At 39.7% G+C, this 20,262-nt stretch overlaps 1 protein-coding gene across 2 annotated transcripts in view; it reads right to left on the bottom strand.

Moving 5' to 3' along the window:
- The window catches only part of Syn2 (synapsin II), a 157,927-nt gene extending 140,065 nt beyond the window's left edge, over positions 1–17,862 (bottom strand). For both annotated transcript variants that reach the window (NM_001034020.2, NM_019159.2), the window contains exon 1: positions 17,359–17,862. In NM_001034020.2, coding sequence (NP_001029192.2) covers positions 17,359–17,738 — 380 coding nt within the window. In that variant the 5' untranslated portion in view covers positions 17,739–17,862. The remainder of the gene's footprint in view (positions 1–17,358) is intronic.
- Between the last annotated feature and the right edge of the window lie 2,400 nt (positions 17,863–20,262).

Raw genomic sequence — 20,262 nt, 5'->3', positions numbered from 1 at the left:
TATATCTACCAAAAGGTAATTTATTTCACTGATCCTCCTAAGAACACTCCAAAATATATTGTATCTCATCTTTACAAGTGAAGATGTGGAGAAGGAATAAAATATTCACTGCGATTTGTTTCATTTTTCAAAGTTGGGTTTTTTGTTTGTTTGTTTGTTTGTTTTGGGGTTTTGTGTTCTATAACCCTGTATATAACTTTATATAAACAATATAACTTCAGCTGAAGACTCCCATAAACACTGGTGCAGTGAGTGAGCTATTGTCTTAAACGTACTAAAAAATATGCCTGACCTAGTGGAATGAATAGTTATTGAAGTCTTTCATGTGCCAGTCATGATGCCAGGCATTCCCAAAATTCATTTCAACTGATTCTTCTAAGAACTCTCTAAAATAGGTTCTATCTCTTTAGAGCGATGAATAGTATAAAACAGGAATAAAATATCATCCACTATTAGGGCAGTTGGTACATCTCAGCAGTAGTTTACTTAACATATGCAAGGCCCCAGGACCACAATAAACAAACAAACAAATAAAATACAAAAAGAAATTTCCTGGGTTCAGTCCCCAGCTCCGAAAAAAAGAACCAAAAAAAAAAAAAAGAAAGAAAGAAAAGAAAAGAAATTTGCTTCGCCTCAGTCATCTTTCTCTATCACAGACTTGAGCATGCCTACATGAGGAGAAATACAGAACAGTATTACCTGGTGAATGGAGCATGACAGCTGGGAACATAGGCATAGGAGTTAGACTCCTGGTGCTAAGCCTCTGAGGTTTAGTTTCTCCATTTGCAAACGAGGTTAATAACAGTAATCTTCATAACATAGTAAGTTGGTTCATAAAGCAGTTTCTACCCAACATGTGGTATATGGCTAATACATAATGTATTATTATCATGTGCATCCCTTTTTTCCCTACTCAAAACCTTCACAGCAGCTAGCCTAAATCTCTACATATCAGACTCATCATTATTACAGTTTTGCTTTTGGTCTTACTCTTCTTCTCACTAATAATAAATCACACTCATCCTTCAAATTCCAAATCACATGAGAAGCATTTTCTGACCTCCAGTACATGGTTATTTTCTTCCTTCTCTGAACAACTCTTTATACTGCCAAGGGATTCAAATTTTAGAAATCACTCAACTTCTAGAAATTAATTTGCAAGGGCTTGGAAGACAGAAGAAATCACATTCCTGATTTTTAAATAGAAACTGAGGCCCCAAGAATGCCTATGGTAATGACACAAATTGCTGGCAGCACAGAGATGTAAATGTTTGAACACTGTTTCCACTGTACAACAGTAGTTTTGTTTTCCTTGAGATTTCACAGAAGTTCTTAGAACTGAAAGCATTCACACACAGACACACACACACACACACACACACACACACACACACACAACATACACAAATGCACTCTACAAATGTTTTTACCAAGTATTTTACTGGTTTTATTGCTTTCATAGGAGCTATCACTCTAGAATTAGGAGCTGTTTGTTCTGGGTTATTAAGTTATAGGAGCTAGTTGGGAACAACCCTAAGCTATAAGGTAAAGGCATAAATAAAAAAACAAACAAATAACATTGTTTTTTCATTTTCTTTCTAAGAGTTAAAATGACAAAGAATACAGCACTTAATACATGAAATGCTCAACAACAGTTTTTCATCGGGAGGAGACAGGGACTAGAAACCATAGTACATTGTTATATATCTCTAGAGTCACATCGTAAGATGCAAAATAAGAAAGGACTCGGTCTACATCATTGGAACCTAACAAAGTATAAAGGAAAAACAGTTTGGAGCTATATTATCGTTTTAATATTGGGGTCCTCCAAAGACTCAAGTCTATGACAGAGAAGAGTATCTCTATTTCCTCCCAAAAAGGCCCAAGTATCCTTGTACAGGATTAAATTAAGCTGGAGTCATTATAGAAAACGGTTGGGATCCTTAAACAGAGAAGCAGATAAGAGGCTTATATTCTAGAAAATGATAGAAAATGAACTTCAGTTGTTCTTCAAGAACTGGAATGGGAAAATGGTCCCATACCAGTCTATCGTTCAGAAGAAGGAAAGACAAGACTCTACAGTGAGAAAGACACAAGTAAGTAAAGTCATCTCTGAGTTGCAGAGGAGCAGAGGATATGAAGCTATTCTCTGGGAGGTGAAAGCAATCATGGAAGCATTTCTCCTCACCAGAGAGGCGACTTAGACTCACAGTGAGCCTATCAACACACTCACTAAGGAAGAGTATAAGGTGCAGATATCAAACAATAACAATTAATGCCATCATAGCAACTTACAGTTTATAAAAGTATTTGCAAATATAGCCAGGGCTGGTAGCATAGGCCTGTGATTGTAGATATACGGAAAGCTGAGGCAGGATGGCAAATTCAGGTTTTCCATGAACTACAGAATGAGTTCAAGCTCATCCTAGAACTACTTCGAGAAGCCCTATCTCAAACGAAAGATAGCTAAAGATTAAAATTCATTAGTCAAGCACTTACCCAGCATACTTGAGGTTCTAGGTTCAATCCACAGTACTGTAAAAATAAATAATTCATTAACCATTAATTAGCTATCTTGGTTGATGTGACTGATGTTTGTTTTTCATATTTATAAAAAAACTGAAGAAATGATTTTGCTCATCATTGATAACTTTGTAAGTTTTTAATGAATCACTGTTCAATTCTCAAGTTAATTATTAAAAGCCTTCTTTGACCTATCTAAACTTAAATAAAAGTTATAGTCATTAGATCAAGGATAGCAGTAGACACCTTCCAGAAAGGCTGACTGTTCTAGAGTCAATACCATGAACCAAACATCCTAAGCCTTCCTGACTACTAACATGGACTCCTGTTGAACTATGAGTGAATCAAAGAGAAATACATGGTAGCTGAGCTTCAGGACCCCACAGCTCAACTGTTGTCAGGACCAACATGATTAACACACCCAGAGTTTACTGTGCCTGATTCATGAGGTTTGGTCTGTGTTTGACATAACTCCTCATGAACTCCTTCTGCCTGGGTTTCATTGTGCATGTGTACTCTGTGAAGTCTGGTAAGCAATACTGGGCACAGGCCCACCTTCACTACAAAGTGCCTGAACATTAGTTTCCTGATTTCTTTTAGCATCCTTATGACTATTATCTGAATCATTATTATCTCCACCAGGACTTCTGTGGCAGACTTTGAAGCTATTTCAAAAAAGATATCACATTCTAAATTTTAAGTCTTACCAAGTGCTCAATTGTTCACAGCTACCCCTCGCCTTGGTGGAGGCCTAACCCTTTACATCATACATGAAAATATTACTCTCACATATCTGTCTACAGTAGATTCAAAAAATGTACATGGTGAAAACCTTTTTTTTAATGTTACAAGTCATTTCCTTCAAGGGAATCCTAGAACTGTTGAAGGTGAAGAGATGAGACAGGCATATATGGTATTTGACCCATAAAAGCATGTATGTAGGATAGGCAAGCCCCTTAAAATATACTATTATAACATGAGGGCTACAGTTACAAGTATATTCTAGTCATGATTTTTGTTAAGTGGGTGTATTATAACTGTTCTTGCTGTGCTGAGGGAAACTGTAAACTATGTGAAATGATGGATATAGTAATATGTTCCTCTAGCATAACCGTTTCACTATATGGGTATCACATAACACCAACTCTGTAAACTAGGCAAGCCTTGCATTTGCAATTCTTCTCCCTCAGATTCACACTAACTGGGATTGCAGGCCTGCACCACAAGGCCTGGCTGCATACATAAAAATCTTCTTAGAAATTGTAAAGTGCTAGAACTATTAAAGCATTACTGTTAAATAAAACATTATAACACAGTGAGTTAACTATTACAAGAAGTAAACAGTCATACTGGTTGTTTGACAAAATGAAACACATCTAAGGAAGGATTAGCGACAGCCCTGTGTCTTCAGAACTTCATGAGCAATGACAGTGAAGAAAGGCCTTTCTAGCTGTGCAGTGGTAGTATAAATAAGCATAAATGACAGCACGGAGACATGGCACATTTGGTTACCTCAAGCAGTCTAGCATGGCTACATCAAACAGGTAGAGAATCAAAGAAAAATAAAACTGAAGAATCAAGCAAACTCAAGATCTGATCATGAAGGTTTGCTGTCTTTGATTATTTGTCAACCATAATGCTATTTTGATTCTCCAAAATGCTAGTCTATCATTACACAATTTATAACTAACTTGTTTCTTTTGATTAAAATAAATATATTGTTTGTGGTAGTTTTGAAGAGTCCTTGTAGATCAGCAAATTAAACCAGTCCTGTACTTCTATTAAGCAGGAAGCTCATAAGAGCTATTTGGAGGGGTTGGGGATTTAGCTCAGTGGTAGAGCGCTTGCCTAGCAAGCACAAGGCCCTGGGTTCGGTCCTCAGCTCCTGGAAAAAAAAAAGAGCTATTTGGAGAAGTTACACAAAACTTTGGTAAAAATACAGGCAAAGCAGTAACACATAGAAACTACTTCTCTAGAAAAAAAGATAAGTAACTTAGATGGCTCAAGACTAGAATTTTACACTCAGGGAAAGAATGAAGCAAGAAGGAAAGATTAGCTTAAGAAAAATGGCCCCTTGAAAGTCAATTGACAACATAGGTAAGTAAGAGGAATTTGATCTTATATTTTATTCCATTTGCCTTCACTCAATTAGAACTGCTATGGTCCAAATAATGTATCCCACTGGTAATGGGAGGTCATAGCTTTCACAATCAGAGCTAAACCTCTAAAGATGGTTGGTTTTTGGAGTTTGGAAACTAGTAATTAGTCTTCCATACACACAATCTAAAGCTTATATGAAGCTTTCTGAAGAGAAAAATGGTTGATTTCCAATATATAACACATGTCTGTGGTGGTCTGAATGAGAATGGCCCCCACATTCATAGATTCAAATTAACACTTACTTGGTCACCAGAGAATGGCACTATTTGAAAGAATTAGGAGTTGATGCCTTGTTAAAGGAAGTGCATCACTGGGGGGTGGGGGGGTGGACTTTGAGGTTGCAAAAAGACCATACCAAGTTCAGAGTCTCTCTCTTCCTGATGCCTATGAATCTGGATATATAACTCTCAACTACTTCTCAAGCACCATATCTGGCTACATGCTGCTATGCTTTTTGCCATGATGATAATGGACTGAACCTCTGATACTGTAAGCCCAATTAAATGCTTCCTTTATAAGAGTCGTCATGGTCATGGTTTCTCTTCACAGCAATAGAACACTGACTAATAAAATGTTTCATCTTAAAATAATTTTCTATGGACAATGTTCCCTTCTATCCTTTTTTTTTTTTCTAATCTCCCAATCTTTTTATGCTCTGGTAGAACTCAATATGGCAATCAATAATTGATATACTTCAAAGTATGTGAAGTAATTATGATGTATGGAAGGATATAAAGATTAATAAAATACTAAGTGGAGACAGACAAACAGATGTTATATCTGGGGATAAAGATATTCATGGACTTGGGCCAGCCAGATGACTCAGAAGATGAAGGCATTTGCCATCAATGCCTCAATTTGATCCTTAGAACCTACCTGGTGGAAGTACAGAACTAATTCCATCTAGAAAGTGTCCTCTGACCTCCACATGGCATACATACACAATAAATAAATAAATAACATGGAGAGACAGACAGACAGACAGACAGACAGACAGACAGACAGACAGACATAGGCTTGAAAGAGGATACCCAGCACACAACACAGTCTAGGTCATTTGAAAGGGGTGTCTATAAAAGTAGACCGGATCTCAAATCAGAAATGTAAATTTGCTCAGGCAACAAAATGAAAGAAGAACAAAGGTAATTACCTCAGGAGTTAACAGCTAGACAAAAATAAGAAAGAATGACACATGTACAGACTTCCATTTTAGAATTACAAAAAAATAATGTTTGGGAATGGTTAGAAGGAGGTTGGAGAACAAAGAGGTCAAATCACAGGAGGACCATGAACTTTACCTATAAGACATAAGAAGCTACAGAAAGCTCTAAGCAAAGGACTAAAATGTCAAATTTACATTCAAACAGCTCTTCAAATTGTTAAGTAGAAATTATGGAGAGACTTGCAGGTGTTCTGGACAAAAGTCAAGGAGGATCTGAGGTAAGTAGTCATTGTTATGGTGATTTAAAAGAGAATGGCTCCCAGAAGCATATATACTTGGTCCTCAGTTGGTGGAACTCTTCAGGAAGGATTAGGGGATGTGTCCTTTCTGTAGGAAGTGTGCCAATGGGAGTAGGTTTCGAAGATTCAAAAGACTTGCATTCCCAGTATGTCTCTCTGCCTCCTGCTTATGGATCAAGATATGAGTGTGTGTAGTAGCGTATGACTTAAATGCCAGCACTAGGGAACCAGTAGGATCTGTGAGTTAGAGGTTTACCTGGTCTACAGTGAGTTCCAGGACAACCAGCACTAAATAGGGAGAGCATATTTAGTCTCAAAACAAGCTCTCGGTTGTTCCTGCTAATGTGTCATTGTTCTACCGTCATAGACTAACAGTCCAAAACTGTAAAACCAATTAAACCTCTCTTTTATAAACTGCCTTGATCATGGTGTTTCATCACAGCAATAGAAAAGAAACTAAAACATTGTGTATCTCTAAGTAAAACAGAGCATGAGAAGAACTGGGATAGAGAAAAAAGAAAAGAAATTCGATATTGGAACAAATGACCTGGAGCTGCCTTTAACTACCTAGCTAGAAATGTCAAGCAGCCCACTGAACCAATAAAGATCAAGACAAATTTCTGATTAAAGGTTAAAAAAGATGGGGGGGGGGTGCGAGGTGATCACATTGAGGAAATGGCATCTTGAGAATAGATGGACCAGTGAAAAAATGTCAAATGGAAAAAGAAAGTGACTGGAAAATAGTCCCCTGAGGAACAACTCCATCTAATTAAAAAAAAAAAAAAGCAAAGAAATTTAAGAAGACAGCAAAGAACGCAGTGCTCAGAGGCCAGGAAACTTTTAATATTGTCAAACACCAAGAAATGACCTTCTCAGTAGGTTTCAGCAGTTCAATGCCTGAACAAGACCAAATATCTGCATTGCAAAACAGACGAGACACCCAGAAAGTGTGGGGATGAATAATTATGGGATAAGAAAGTAGAAACAGAAGAGGCGATCAGTAAAAAATGGGAACATGAGTAGGGTGACAAAGAAAGAAGGAAGGAAAGAAGAAAAGGAAAGGAAAGAAAGAAATCTACAGAACGAGACTTTTTAAATACGTGGTACTTTCATCCTCTGAGAACAGAGTAAGGAAATATTAAAAAATACACAAACCAAGAGCACTCCAAACTAAGGCAAATGAACAATAACATCACAGGATCCTCAGTCCAGCACAACTGCAGAGAGAAGAGGATCAAGAGAATGGTGAAAGTACCCAGGAGAACACCAACAGGAGTCTGAAAGAGATGCTGCAGCTTATGAAGCAAGAAGGTAAGCATAGCGAGCAGTGCGTCAGAGAAGAACATTAAGAAGAAACTAAATTATAAGATCCGAGGATGCTTTGTTTGTTTTGCTCATAAGTACTTGGAAAGCAAAATGAACAATGGACTAGGTAAGGGGAAGAATATAAGCAACATCTTTTAAATACATTCTGCTTACCTTTCTTGAATTTCCCTCTTAACCCCCTTGCCTTAATGGTCACAAACGAAATGGAAGCCATTTTAGCATTTATGTTATTAAAATAAGAATTTATGTAATCCTGTCCCTAAATTGTTAAAGACAACCAAATCAAATAAATAATGCTTCTTTCTAGAAAGAAAATAAATAAATATTTTTTTTAAAAATAGCTGAGGTAGTGAAATGGCTCATTGGGTAAAAATGACACATTTAATTCCGGCCTGATACTGGTGTTAAATCTCTAGCAATGAATATCATATGAGGAAAAACTCTCACAATTGTCCTCTAACCTCCACAAGTGCACTGTGGCATAAGCACATACACATACATACACTCACTACACAAATTTAAAAAGAAACCAGTCAGGTTCAGTGGCACATGCCTATAATCCCAGTATGCAGAGGCTGAGGCAAGAGACCAGGAGTGTGAGGCCTGCCTGAACTACAACAATGAGTCAAACCCAATCTGGGCTACTCAGAAAAACCACATCTTAAAAAAACAAAAAAAAAAAAAAACAAAACAAACAAACAAAAAAAAACAAAAAAAACCACTAACCAGCAGCACTGGGAAGGAAAAGACAGGTGGAACCCTGCAGCTCCCTGGTCAAAAAGTCTTAGTGATTCTGAGAGTTCTAGACTCATTGAGATCCTGTTTCAAAAAACAAGGTTTAGAGTCATAGGGTAAAATAGACAAAATTGATCTCCGGCCTACACACACACTTATATACACATACACAAACACACACATATGCATAAGTATATGTATACATGTAAATGTGTATATAGGTATATCCTACACACATACATGTAATATAGGAACATGTACATAAGCACATACCACACACGCACACACACACATGCACACACTCACATACACACACATGAACATGCACACATACACATGTAAACACATACACGATGGGGAGGTGCCCAAACAGATTGGATACCTACAACTATAAAACGGGGATGTAGAATGAAGCATAGCATTGGTGGCTCATCTTTTACAAAATGCTTTTTTGGAACCATATTTATTCCTTACAACAGTATTTGAAATATATTCTCACAACAGCATTTTTAAATATATACACTGTTTATATTGTTGTGTCCATCTTTCAGATAAAAAAAGCTAATTTTATCTATTTTATTCCACAATCCAGAATGGTGTTTGGCATATAGCAGCCTCACACTGAAACACTATCAAATAAGAGAAAGGAAAAGCTAAAAAGATTATGTAATTCTGATAGTCATATTGTTAATGGTGGAGTCAGAGCTCAATTTTAGGTCTTCTGGTCCTCAGTCCTGTATCTTCATATTGCCTCAAACTGATGAAGAAAAAAAAAGGCAGGGGTAGCTGAAATATAATATTAATTTATATTATAAAATTCTGGGGGCTGGGGATTTAGCTCAGTGGTAGAGCGCTTACCTAGGAAGCGCAAGGCCCTGGGTTCGGTCCCCAGCTCCGAAAAAAAAAAAGAACCAAAAAAAATAAAATAAAATTCTGTAAGATGACTAAGATTTCTTAAATAGCTCTTGTAAAGAAATAATAACAAACTTGGTATAGCCTTCTATTCCTAAACGCATAGACGTGCCTAGACTTCAGAGATCTGTGTTAGTTATTCACTTTATTCTCTCCAAGGTAACCTGCCCTGTTCTCAGCTACCTCTTCCTGCTGTACTGAAGCAATACTAGGAGGAATCACTCCTAGATCATCCATCATGTCCTCTAAAGTGGCAATGTTATAGCCTTTTGGTCTTTAATTCCAACTACATGGGAAGAACAGGCATGCAATGCAACCCAATATGCACACACAGAAAACATCACCTAATCTATTTAGAGATTCACACATGGCAGGAGTGCCTTGAATTAGATGGAGATTATAGAGAGCCCTCAACCTGTGGCCACTGCATTTAAACATGTCCTTACTCCACACAATAGGCATGATCCTTAAAGCCCTGCGTGTATCATCTATTTGTAAATACCATAATAGGAAACACACCGGGTGGCTACTACTTAAAATGAATCATATGGTATACATTATTGCAAAATAAATCATCTTTATATATGGAAAGGATTTATAGCTAGGTATGGTAGTTCTCATCTATAATCCTAGAACTCAGGAGGCTGAGGCAGAAGAACTGCCATAGTTCCTGAGTTCCAGGTCAGCCCAAAATACAAAGCAGAAGCTCTATCTCAACAAACAAACAAACAAACAAACAAACAAACAAACAAAACAACTTGTGATGGAAAATTTTGTAATTTTGTATCTAATCCAAGCTTCAGTATAAGCTAGCTAATTGACAGCTATTTTCCTGAGTCTATTTATCTGCTAAATGGATATTGTATCTACTACTCAGGACCACCGTGAAGATAAAATGAGAAAAGGGATATGGATATGTTGAGTAAACTGTGAACACAAAACACACAACAGGAATCAAGAGATAAATTTTGTTCAACAACAGAATGCATACAAAATAGAGGCCAGACACTGGTAGCACAGGCTTTTAATCTCAAAACTTGGGAGACAGAAACAGGAGGATCTCTGTAAATTCAAGGTCAGCCTGGTCTACAGAGGGAGGTCCAGGACAGCAAGAGCTGGGGGGAAAAAAAGTCTTTGGTTTTTATCAAGGGAAGAGAATTCAGCCAAAAGAGTTCCTTAATGAAACACGCACAACAAACATTACAGGATTAGCTCTTTTTCCCCCTCAGAAATCAAGTGGTTGAGAAACTGTAAATTGGTACTAAATATAGACTACTCAAAAGTGTGCTTTTCGTTCAAAGAATTATAGATACTACCAACACAGAAAAAGTTAGAGAAGAAACGATCTTACAGAATGTGTGTTACAATCCTTTTAGTTGGCAAATTTTAGAAAATCAAAGTCTAGAGCTGCAAAGTGGTTTACCTCAGAATCATGATGTACATTTTATGCAACGTTTCCAATCATAGTATATCCATCCCAATAATCTATCCCTGTGCTATCTTAACACTTTATGCATACTAGTTAACACAGTATACTAAAAAGCTGTGTAAATGCCTGCCCTTTCCTCAGGGAACAGGAAGATCCCAACAGATACATACACCCAATCTATCCTATATTCCCAGCACGTGGTTTGTGTTCCATGGTGCGATGAACCATATTCCAGTTAAAACTGTTTTGTACATTTTAGAAACAAGCATAACCCTTCTGGAGATTTTCCTGCTTAATTAGCAAGATATTTTAGCAAAATTTGTTAGAAGGCTAATGCTACTGAACTGAATTTGATTACAGGAAGTCAGTAAGTAATCTTGGATACATAAGAACAGTAAGATAGGAAAGGGTTCCTGAAGAGGTCATCATTATAACACAGGTCCTAGGAACATTAGCAGATTTTTGGATTTTTATGACTAGGTCTTCAAGAGTATCTTTCAACAATTTTAGAATGACTTATGCTGAAACATCAACAACCCACTAACAGTATGATTTCTGCCCTGGCTATTATGTGATATGCTAAGTGCTCCAAACAACTCCTCCATGACTCTTTAAAGAGAGGGAGGGGCTGAAGAGATGGCTCAGCTGTCAAGCGCCCTTCCTGCTCTGGCAGAAGACCCAAAGTGGGTTTCCTGCACCTGCATCAGGCAGCTCACAACAGCCTGTAACTGCAGATCCAAAGAAATTGATGTCTTCTTCTGTCCTCCTTGGGCACCTGCACAAATATACACAGGTAAATATATAAATATATATATATATATGTATATATATATATATATATAGCTTTAAAAAAGAATTGAAGGAGATACAAAAGTATTTTTAAGAAAGGTACAATAGATTGACAGGTTAAGACACTTGATATCAAACCTACTAATCCAATCCCAGGGTCCACATGGTAGAAGGAAAGAACTTATTCCCCCAAGTTGTCTTTGCCCTTCCAATGTATACCATGGCATGTGCACCATCTCTCCCTTCTTCCCTCCATCTCTGACATAAACAATAAATAAATGCAAAATTTCACATACTTTTAAGGAGAGTCTAAATTGGAGATTTTCCTTAAATAGTGAATTAAGAAAGAAAAATTATACGTTGAAAGATGTGTTCTAATTTCCCATTTTGTTTTTTACTTCTTTTTTAAGATTTATAGGTGGGGAGAGGGAGGAGGGGGTGCCTGTGGAGGCCAGAAGAGGACATGGGATTCCAGGGAGCTGGACATAGAGGTAGAGCTTCCTGACGTGAGTGCTGAGATCTGATCTGGCCTCTGTAAGAGGAGCAGGTGCTTTTACTGCTGAGTCATCTCTCCAGCTTTTTACCCTTTGACCTTGACCTTCAACAGATTGTTTCATTTCTCTAGGCTAAATGATTATTTAGTTTCCTTCAAGTTTAATTATAAAATCAAAAGCCCCCACCAACAGTTGAGAGAAATGAGAATAAATATGAAGGGACAAAAAGTTAGAGGCTGAAATTACAAATTCTGGTTTTGGTTATGTCAGTAACTAGTCTAATAACCTTGAGGAAGTCACTTGACATTCTTCACACCAATATTTTCCCATTTGTAAGTATCCCAAATAACCAGTTATAGTTCAGCTATATCCTAGAAGTTTAAAATATTAACTATTATTGCTATAAACAATGAAATTCTATAAGAATGTTATGTTCCTACTAATTAGGAATACGAGACATAATATCTGTCAAAAATAAAACCTAAACTTCCTTTGATTCCACCCCTCCTGAGTTCCAATCCAAATATTTCCCTAGAGCCACTCATGAGCACTGATCCAAACAGGCTCCAAATCTTTCATTCCGTTATTCTTAATAAAATGCTCAAAAGCTAGTCATCAAAAACAAAAACTCTAGGGCCAGAGAGATGGCTCAGGAGTTGAGAGCACCGACTGTTCTTCCAGAGGTCCTGAGTTCAATTCCCAGCAACCACATGGTGGCTTACAACATTGGTAATGAGATCTGATGCCCAATTCTGGTGTGTCTGAAGACAGCTACAGTGTACTCATATGCATAACATAAATAAATATTTAGAAAAAATGTTAAACTCTGAACTTGACACGGTGGCACGCGCCTTTAATTCCAGCACTTAAGAGGCAGCAGGTGGATCTCTATGAGTTGGAGACCAGTCTGGTCTATGAATTAAGTTCCAGGACAGCAGAGATATGCAGAGAAACCATGTCTTGAAACACATAGAAATTCTGTATATCACATCAATCTAATCTCTTTGTGACCTCCTTTTTAGGCACTGTTTATATTCTCTTATGGACGAAGCCAAACCTGCTTCTCTTAAATCAAGTTTCTTTGAAGTCTCATTTCTTCCTTTCATTTCCACTCTCGTCTGTGTTTGTCCCTTCTTCCTTACACATAGTCTCATTAGCTCAAAACAATCATCTTGCCTCAGCCTCTTGAGTGCTGAAACAGCAGGTATGAGACACGACTCAACTGTACCACACATTCTTTTAAATCACCTGATGACCACAAAGAACAAATGACATTTTCAGAACTTAATATAACATCTTGTATACAGTAATTGCTCAGTAAATGATAGGAGTTGTCACATTGCACACTAATAGCACTAATCACATATCTGTCAGTTTAGTATGTCTCAAATTTGATTATGAGGATCAAATACAAAATACATTTCAGTGGGTAGAAAGTAGGATCTGAATTCTATTCTTCAAAATGCTTCTGGTTGATGCCAGTGCTGTTGATCCAAGGGCCATATTTTGAATACAAGAAGTAGACTTTAGCAAGCTTTTTAAAAATGTATACAAATCTTATCTGCTCAGCTGGATAGTAAGCTCTTAGAAGACATATTATTTATCATTTGTCTTAACAAATGTACCCTTTAAAGATACTGTTGACTTATTGTTATCTGTGGTTTCTAGATAATCAAGAATATCTTTGCCATACTGATTTTCAAATCAAATGCTAAACTGTGCCAACAGGAAAAGCTTACTTGACAACTGGAGTCACAGTTGCTTGATTGAATGAAGACAGGGAGAATCTGGTAGAAAACTTTACCTGTTCACCAGTGAGGACGTATTAGAAGCAAAACGTGCCAACTGATCACCTTCTCTATGATAAAGTGTAAAGATCATTAAAGTGAAACCTTAAGTGCACTTCAAACTTAGCTATAAACAAAGAGATGTGTATTTGGGGCAATGCAAAAACCAATAGTGTGTGTGTGTGTGTGTGTGTGTGTGTGTGAGAGAGAGAGAGAGAGAGAGAGAGAGAGAGAGAGAGAGAACGAACAAGCTTGATTTAATTCTTAGTGGCACACACACACGTATTTTTCAATAAACTTTTAGTAAGCAATTAATCTAAAGCTCTCAGGTTACGTTGAAATTTCAAGGAAAAGAAAGACATACCCTCCAGTTTTCTCATGAACCAGGTCACAAGTCAGGGCTCCATGTTACACTGCCCATAATTACACTGATAAGAAATTCAAAGGAATCTTCTGTATATTAACACAGATCTGAAAAGCTACCTGTTTTAAGATTTTTTTTAAAGATTTATTTATTTTATTTATATGTGAGTACACACACTGTAGTTGGTCCTCAGACAATTCAGAAGAGAGCATCCTGTTACATAAGGGGTTGTGAGCCACCATGTGGTTGCTGGGAATTGAACTCAGGACCTCTGAAAGAGCAGTCAGTGCTCTTATCCACTGAGCCATCTTGCAGCCCAAGATTTCTTTTAAATGTGAAATTATTTAGATGCTTGTTAAAACTCTCTTTATGTTAGTATTTATAATTCAGATGGGGACAATACATTTAAATTCTACTGGGATACTCCATTCTTCCTACTCGAACAGCATAAAAATGGCATTGGGTATATGTAACACCTGCTTACTCAGTTCTGTCTATGTAGCTTAAACTATAAGACAAATTATTTAAATTAGTCTCCAGAACAAAAAGCACCCTTGTAAGCTACTGTGTTTGTCAGAAGCAGCCACCTGCTCCTTAATTCAGAGACCTTTCAATAAAACCACTCATCAATATTTAACTAAGGTGTTTTAAACAAATTTAGACATGTTAGAAGATGACAAAATTCTTGGAATTGCTATTACCTACAAAAACACAGAAGCACAGAACTACCATCAAGCGCAGACTCAAACTTGGCTTAAGAGTTTTAATAAATCAATGTTATTACTCCAGAGAAAACCATAAGGCATTTGAGAGTCAGCCCACAGGAAAGTGAATCCTATTACTTCCATCAGAAGTCGAGTCTCTAGGGCAAAGTAGATTCTCGGTTTATACCAGGCACTCTTCCTAGAAAATAACCCTATCCAAGGAGAATTTCAAATCTCAACTCTCTCATTTCTAAATAAACAGATGCACTGTGAGCCTCGACATACTCAACACTTATCCACCTATCTGTAGGTATCTAACTAGCAATTAGAACCAAGAAAATAGCTTCAGTTGGGTAAGAGATCGGAACAAAGCTCACAAGAATCAGATTCATCCACAGAAAAATGAAATGTCAATGTTAGTCTCATTCCTCCCTATTTCCTGGCTTTTCTTTATGCTTCATTTTTTTAACTGTTCACCAGTAACTCTCAATGTCACTGATTTCTGTTTTTCCTTTTTTTTCTTCTTTTTTTCTTTTCTTTTTTTTCTTTTCTTTCTTCTTTTTTTTTTTTTTCTCGGAGCTGAGGACTGAACCCAGGGCCTTGCGCTTGCTAGGCAAGCGCTCTACCACTGAGCTAAATCCCCAACTACTAACTTCTGAAATAGTCTTAATAACTCTAGATTCCTTTGTTAGCTGTCTCAGATATCTATTGGGTGACCCAAACCAGTGAGTCTTTCAAAAGGTCCCCAACATTGTCTAACCCCAAAAAGTGAGTGTATTGTTACTATATATGGTAGTAACATTCTAATAATGAGACAATACAGAAGGAAACCAAGCAGTCCTAAAGTCAAAATGTTACTGTACCATTTGTTAGCTGGATAGCTGTAAGCTCAACACTTACCTTTCCTAAGTCTCAGTTTTCTGGTGAAGACCCAATAGAATATCACATTAAGAGTCCTTACTAGAGAATCTGACATACAGTGGGTGTTTAAATTGCCCATGCTTGCTTTCCCTTCCTCCTGAACAAACACTTGTTGATTTGAACTGAGAGTGATCCTTCCAGGAGACTGCTAGTGGCACTACTGTCATACTTTCCCTGTTACCCTCCTCTTGGTATTCCCCATGACCTTTGTTATTTCCTGATAAAGGTCTTTTCCACTCTACTACCTTGAAAAGTAAGGGCCAAACACACAACCCACCCAAAGGAAATGATTCCAGTATGGTAACAGCAGGAGGACATGCAGCTCCAGGTAACATGTCACTTTCACCAGCTCATACCAGCACTCCTTCCCTCCCTCCCTCCCTAGAGTCTCAGTGAAGGGATAGCAGAGAAAGCACAGCAGGGAAGCAGCTAAAAGAGAAATAAACAGCTCTGGGGTCATGTCTTCCTCTTGCGAAGAACTCTTAGGTGTGGGCACCAATTGACCTCATCCCCTTAGGAAAAACAAAACAAACACAAACCCTTCCTCACATTACTAAAGAAAAAAATACCTCAGACTCCTGGCCTTTTCTTATTTCCATACCCACCAGTCAGCCCACCATTCACCATTGCTTTAGTCAGCTTCCTACTGGATCAAAGGAACCACTCTGAAGCTCTTAATTAGTCTTCAGTGGACCTCATTCATGTGTTTCTCAACTAAACCTAGCACCTTCCCCAATCTTCCCCATTCCCTATATCTCTTTAAAAAGAAAAAGAAAAGCATTCTTAAAGTTTCCCCTTTACTGCATTAAAGCCAATCATTTTATCTGTGCCCTTTAACAATCTATAATATTTTTACTCATGATTCAGCTGAAAAAGCCAACATCGTTTACACACAAACACAGGACCACACACACACACACACACACACACACACACACACACACACACACACAGAGGGGGGAGAGGGAGAGAGGAGGGGGAGAAGGGAAGAGGGGGGAGAGAGAACAAAATTTTAAAAACATACATCCCCTCCATGCTGCATATATACAATAATCAATCTCATTATTTTTAAATAGATGTCAATCACACTCAGAGCACATCTGTGATCTAACCTACCTTGATGTCAATACAGGTACAGGTTTAAAAAAAAAAACAAACAACGACAACAACAACAAATACCTATCGATTTTAAATACTAATATCCACTTCCAATTCATTCCAGACCTTGCAGACTAGAATCTTTTTTGGTGTCCTTTATTTGATGGCCATCTGGGACCATTTTCACCTTAGCTTATATGTGTCTAAACTATTAAGTCTGCCCCCCCCCATAAGTATTTTTTGTTTTGTGTTTTGGTTTTTTATTAGTTCTTTGAGGATGTTGTACAACCTGTTTTGATATTTGCCCTTCCTCCCCCAACTCTTTTCAGATCCATCCCCCCTTCTCTTCCCACCCAACTTTGTGGTGTCCCCATCATCATGGCCAATATGTGCTGCCTAATATTCTTAGCTGTGTGCCCCTCCTGTGGTCGACTTATCACTATTTTTAAGCCCCATAGGTGCTTAATGAAGTAGCTTGCTTTGCCACCAGCCTGGAGGCCACTGAATCCTTTACCTCAGGACCCGGTCTCTGGGAGGTCGGTGCCTACCCTCGCCCCTCCCACACAGGGACACCTGCTCGTCCCGGGTGCTCTCCCGGGTAACCTCGAGGGTCCATCTTCACACCCTGCCCCCGGTGGACCCCGCAGGGGCCTACCAGTCGGTGTGCGGCTCGTCGACCACCAGCAGCACCTTGGCCTTCCTGGAAGCGGCCGAAGGCGCGGGCGCGTCCACCAGGCCGGCGGAGGCGGCCGTCTGCTTCACGGCTTGCGACAGCGAGCTGAAGAAGCTGCTGCCCACCGACGGCGTCGGCGCGGGCTGCGGCGCCGGCTGCGGCGCGGGTGCCTGGGCGGGTGGCGGCCTGCGCTCGGGGCCAGGCGAGGCAGCTGAGGTGGCCGCCGACGCGGTAGCGGTACCGGGGCCAGGGGCGGGTGGGGGCTGCTGCGGCTCCGGGCGCTGAAGGTCAGTCATGTAGCCATTGGGCAGGTTGGCAATGAAGCTGCTGTCCGACAGCCGGCGCCTCAGGAAGTTCATCATCTGGCTTGAGGGACTGAGGGCGCTCGAGGCGGCGGGCCAGGCGGCGCGGAGAGGACGGCGCGGAGCGACCAAAGGTGGTCCGCGTCTCCGTGAGCCCAGCAGACAGCCGCGGCGCTCTGGGTCTGGGGAGCGAGCCCGCTAGCGAGAGAGCAGTGGGCGGTGCCAAGGGCGTGGCTACTTCTGTCTCCGCCCCTCTCCGCAGAGCCTGCTCCGCCCCCGCCTACTCGCGCGCACCCCTCCTTCAGGCTCTGGCGCAAAGGGAGAGTCTGCCCTGCCGCTAGCGGAGCGTGACTGTGTGGGAACCAGGCGCTCTTGCAGTGTGGCGGGAAGGGAAGCCTAGAGTCTCCCACCATCACCACCTTCGTGGTTTGAAGAGGAGAGTGGCGTCCCACTTCCAGGCGAAGATACCATCCTAATGCCATCTAGGTAGAAGAGGTGTCAGCTTCCCTACCCTGAGGTGAGAGAAAAAGAGCTACACCCGCCTCTCCTCCCCCACCCCCAACCCGGGCTCTGGCGTGTGTACACGCGCGCGCACACTCAAGCGCACCATTCAGTGAGCAAAACCAAGCATCTCCTTTCCTGAAGCTCAGGACAAATATGCCAACGGCCCCAACTTTCAAATGAGAAGGAATAGACTAATCTGTTGCTGCTAACTCACACCCTGTATGCTGAGACCTAAATAAATGAATGAATGAAAAAATAGATAAAAGCTGCCTACCCATGCTGAGTGGGAAAATCTTTCCCAGACCCAAGAAGAGGGAATCCAGACCACAGTAAAGTAAAGGGCTATCTCATCCTCCTTGAGGAAGAAGGAACCTAAGCAGAGCCTCTCCACACTGCCCTGGAGGGCACTTGGAGGCAATTTCTGTGGCCCACCTAATAGTGCACAATTCTCTCACTAACCAGAGTTGGGGGGGGGGAGGCAAGAAGACTCAAAAGGTCTTTTCAGAATCCCTCAGATGGATAGCCAATTTGCTACCCCCTCAATTTGCTTCCCTGACATACATTGTTTTTTGGTTTTGGGTTTGGTTTTTTTTTTTTTTTCTCAGTGTTATAGGGAAACCTAGTCCTCTAACTGACCATCTCCATGAAGGTTTATCTGATTACAAACTTCTCTGTGCACTCTCTAAATTCTGTGTGCTCTTTGGACCTTCATTTTAATCTATCTTCAGATATATTCGTCCCCTCCATTGTATTGGGACAAAATACAGCAGATGTACGTGACAGGCAGACTACCTGGAGTGATGTACACGACTTTGGACAAATTACTCCTTTGAACCTTTCCCTTCCACAGCTAATAAAAGCAGATAGCACTTTTCAAAGCTGCTGGAGTAAATGGAACATGTAGGTAAACATGTAGGTAAACATGTAGGTAAAGCATCAGGTACCCAGTAGATATTCTAATAGTGGTGCCTAAATCCTTATTATTATCTGACTTAGTTCTCAGTAGTATTAATGAGACTGCATGGAATCAGTGAGTGTCTTGACACTAATGTTAGCAGGATGCTCCTGTTTTGTGCATCCCAGTTGGTGCTCAGCTCTAAACCAATGGCATCAGAGAGGCCTGCTGCCAGTTGTGAAAAATAAATAAATAACCCATAAAATTAGGAAGCAACCCTTGTCACAGGTATACTCACCACTGAGAGCTAGGGAGGCACTAAAGAGACGGGAAGAAATAACCACAGTGAGATGTGAGGAATTCTGTAAGTCAGTTGGATAAGGTGGTTTAGGAACAACAAAGATACAGGATTCATTCACCTCTGAGGAGGCAAGACTTCTCAGAGGAAGTAATGTTTAAGAAAGGACTTGAGACTCGTGGTAAATGTTAACAGAACTGGAGAGATGACTCTGTAGTTTGGAACACGTGTTACTCCTCCAAAGGAGCCAAGTTTGGTTCCCAACACCGAGGTCAAGTGACCTATGATCACTTATAACCACAGCTCCAGGGAATATGATACCCTCATCTGGCCTCCAAGGATACCCACACATACATATCATAACATTTACACAGATATACTGTCTTGGTTACTGTTCTGTTGCTCTGAAGAGACACCATGACCAAGACAACTCATAAAAGAAAGCATTTGATTGGGGGCTTGTTTAGTTTCAGAGGATTAGTCCATTGTCATCATGGCAGAAATCATGGCTGGTGGTAGGCAGGTGGACATGGAACTGGGAACTTACATCCTGATCTATAGTCAGACAGGCAGAAAGAGACAGAGACAGACTGAGACTGGGCCTAGCATAGACTTTTGAAACCTCAAAGCCTGCTCCCAGTGACACACCTCCTCCAACAAGGTCTTCTAGTCCTTTCCAAACAGTTCCACTAACTAGGGACTGAGCATGCAAACATATGAGAGCCATTCTCATTCAAACTATTACACATACATACATACATACATACATACATACATACATACATACACACACATAAGTAGAAAGAAAAAATTTTTGAGAATGTATTCACAGAGAAGTAAAGGAAGCACTCAGGCAGAGAAATGGATGTTTATGAACTCATGGCTCC

Source organism: Rattus norvegicus, chromosome 4, assembly GCF_036323735.1.
Source record: "Rattus norvegicus strain BN/NHsdMcwi chromosome 4, GRCr8, whole genome shotgun sequence".
NCBI classification, from domain to species: Eukaryota; Metazoa; Chordata; class Mammalia; order Rodentia; family Muridae; genus Rattus; species Rattus norvegicus.
The sequence above is the reverse complement of the archived record's forward strand: the minus strand, read 5'-3'. Positions and strand labels throughout refer to the sequence as shown.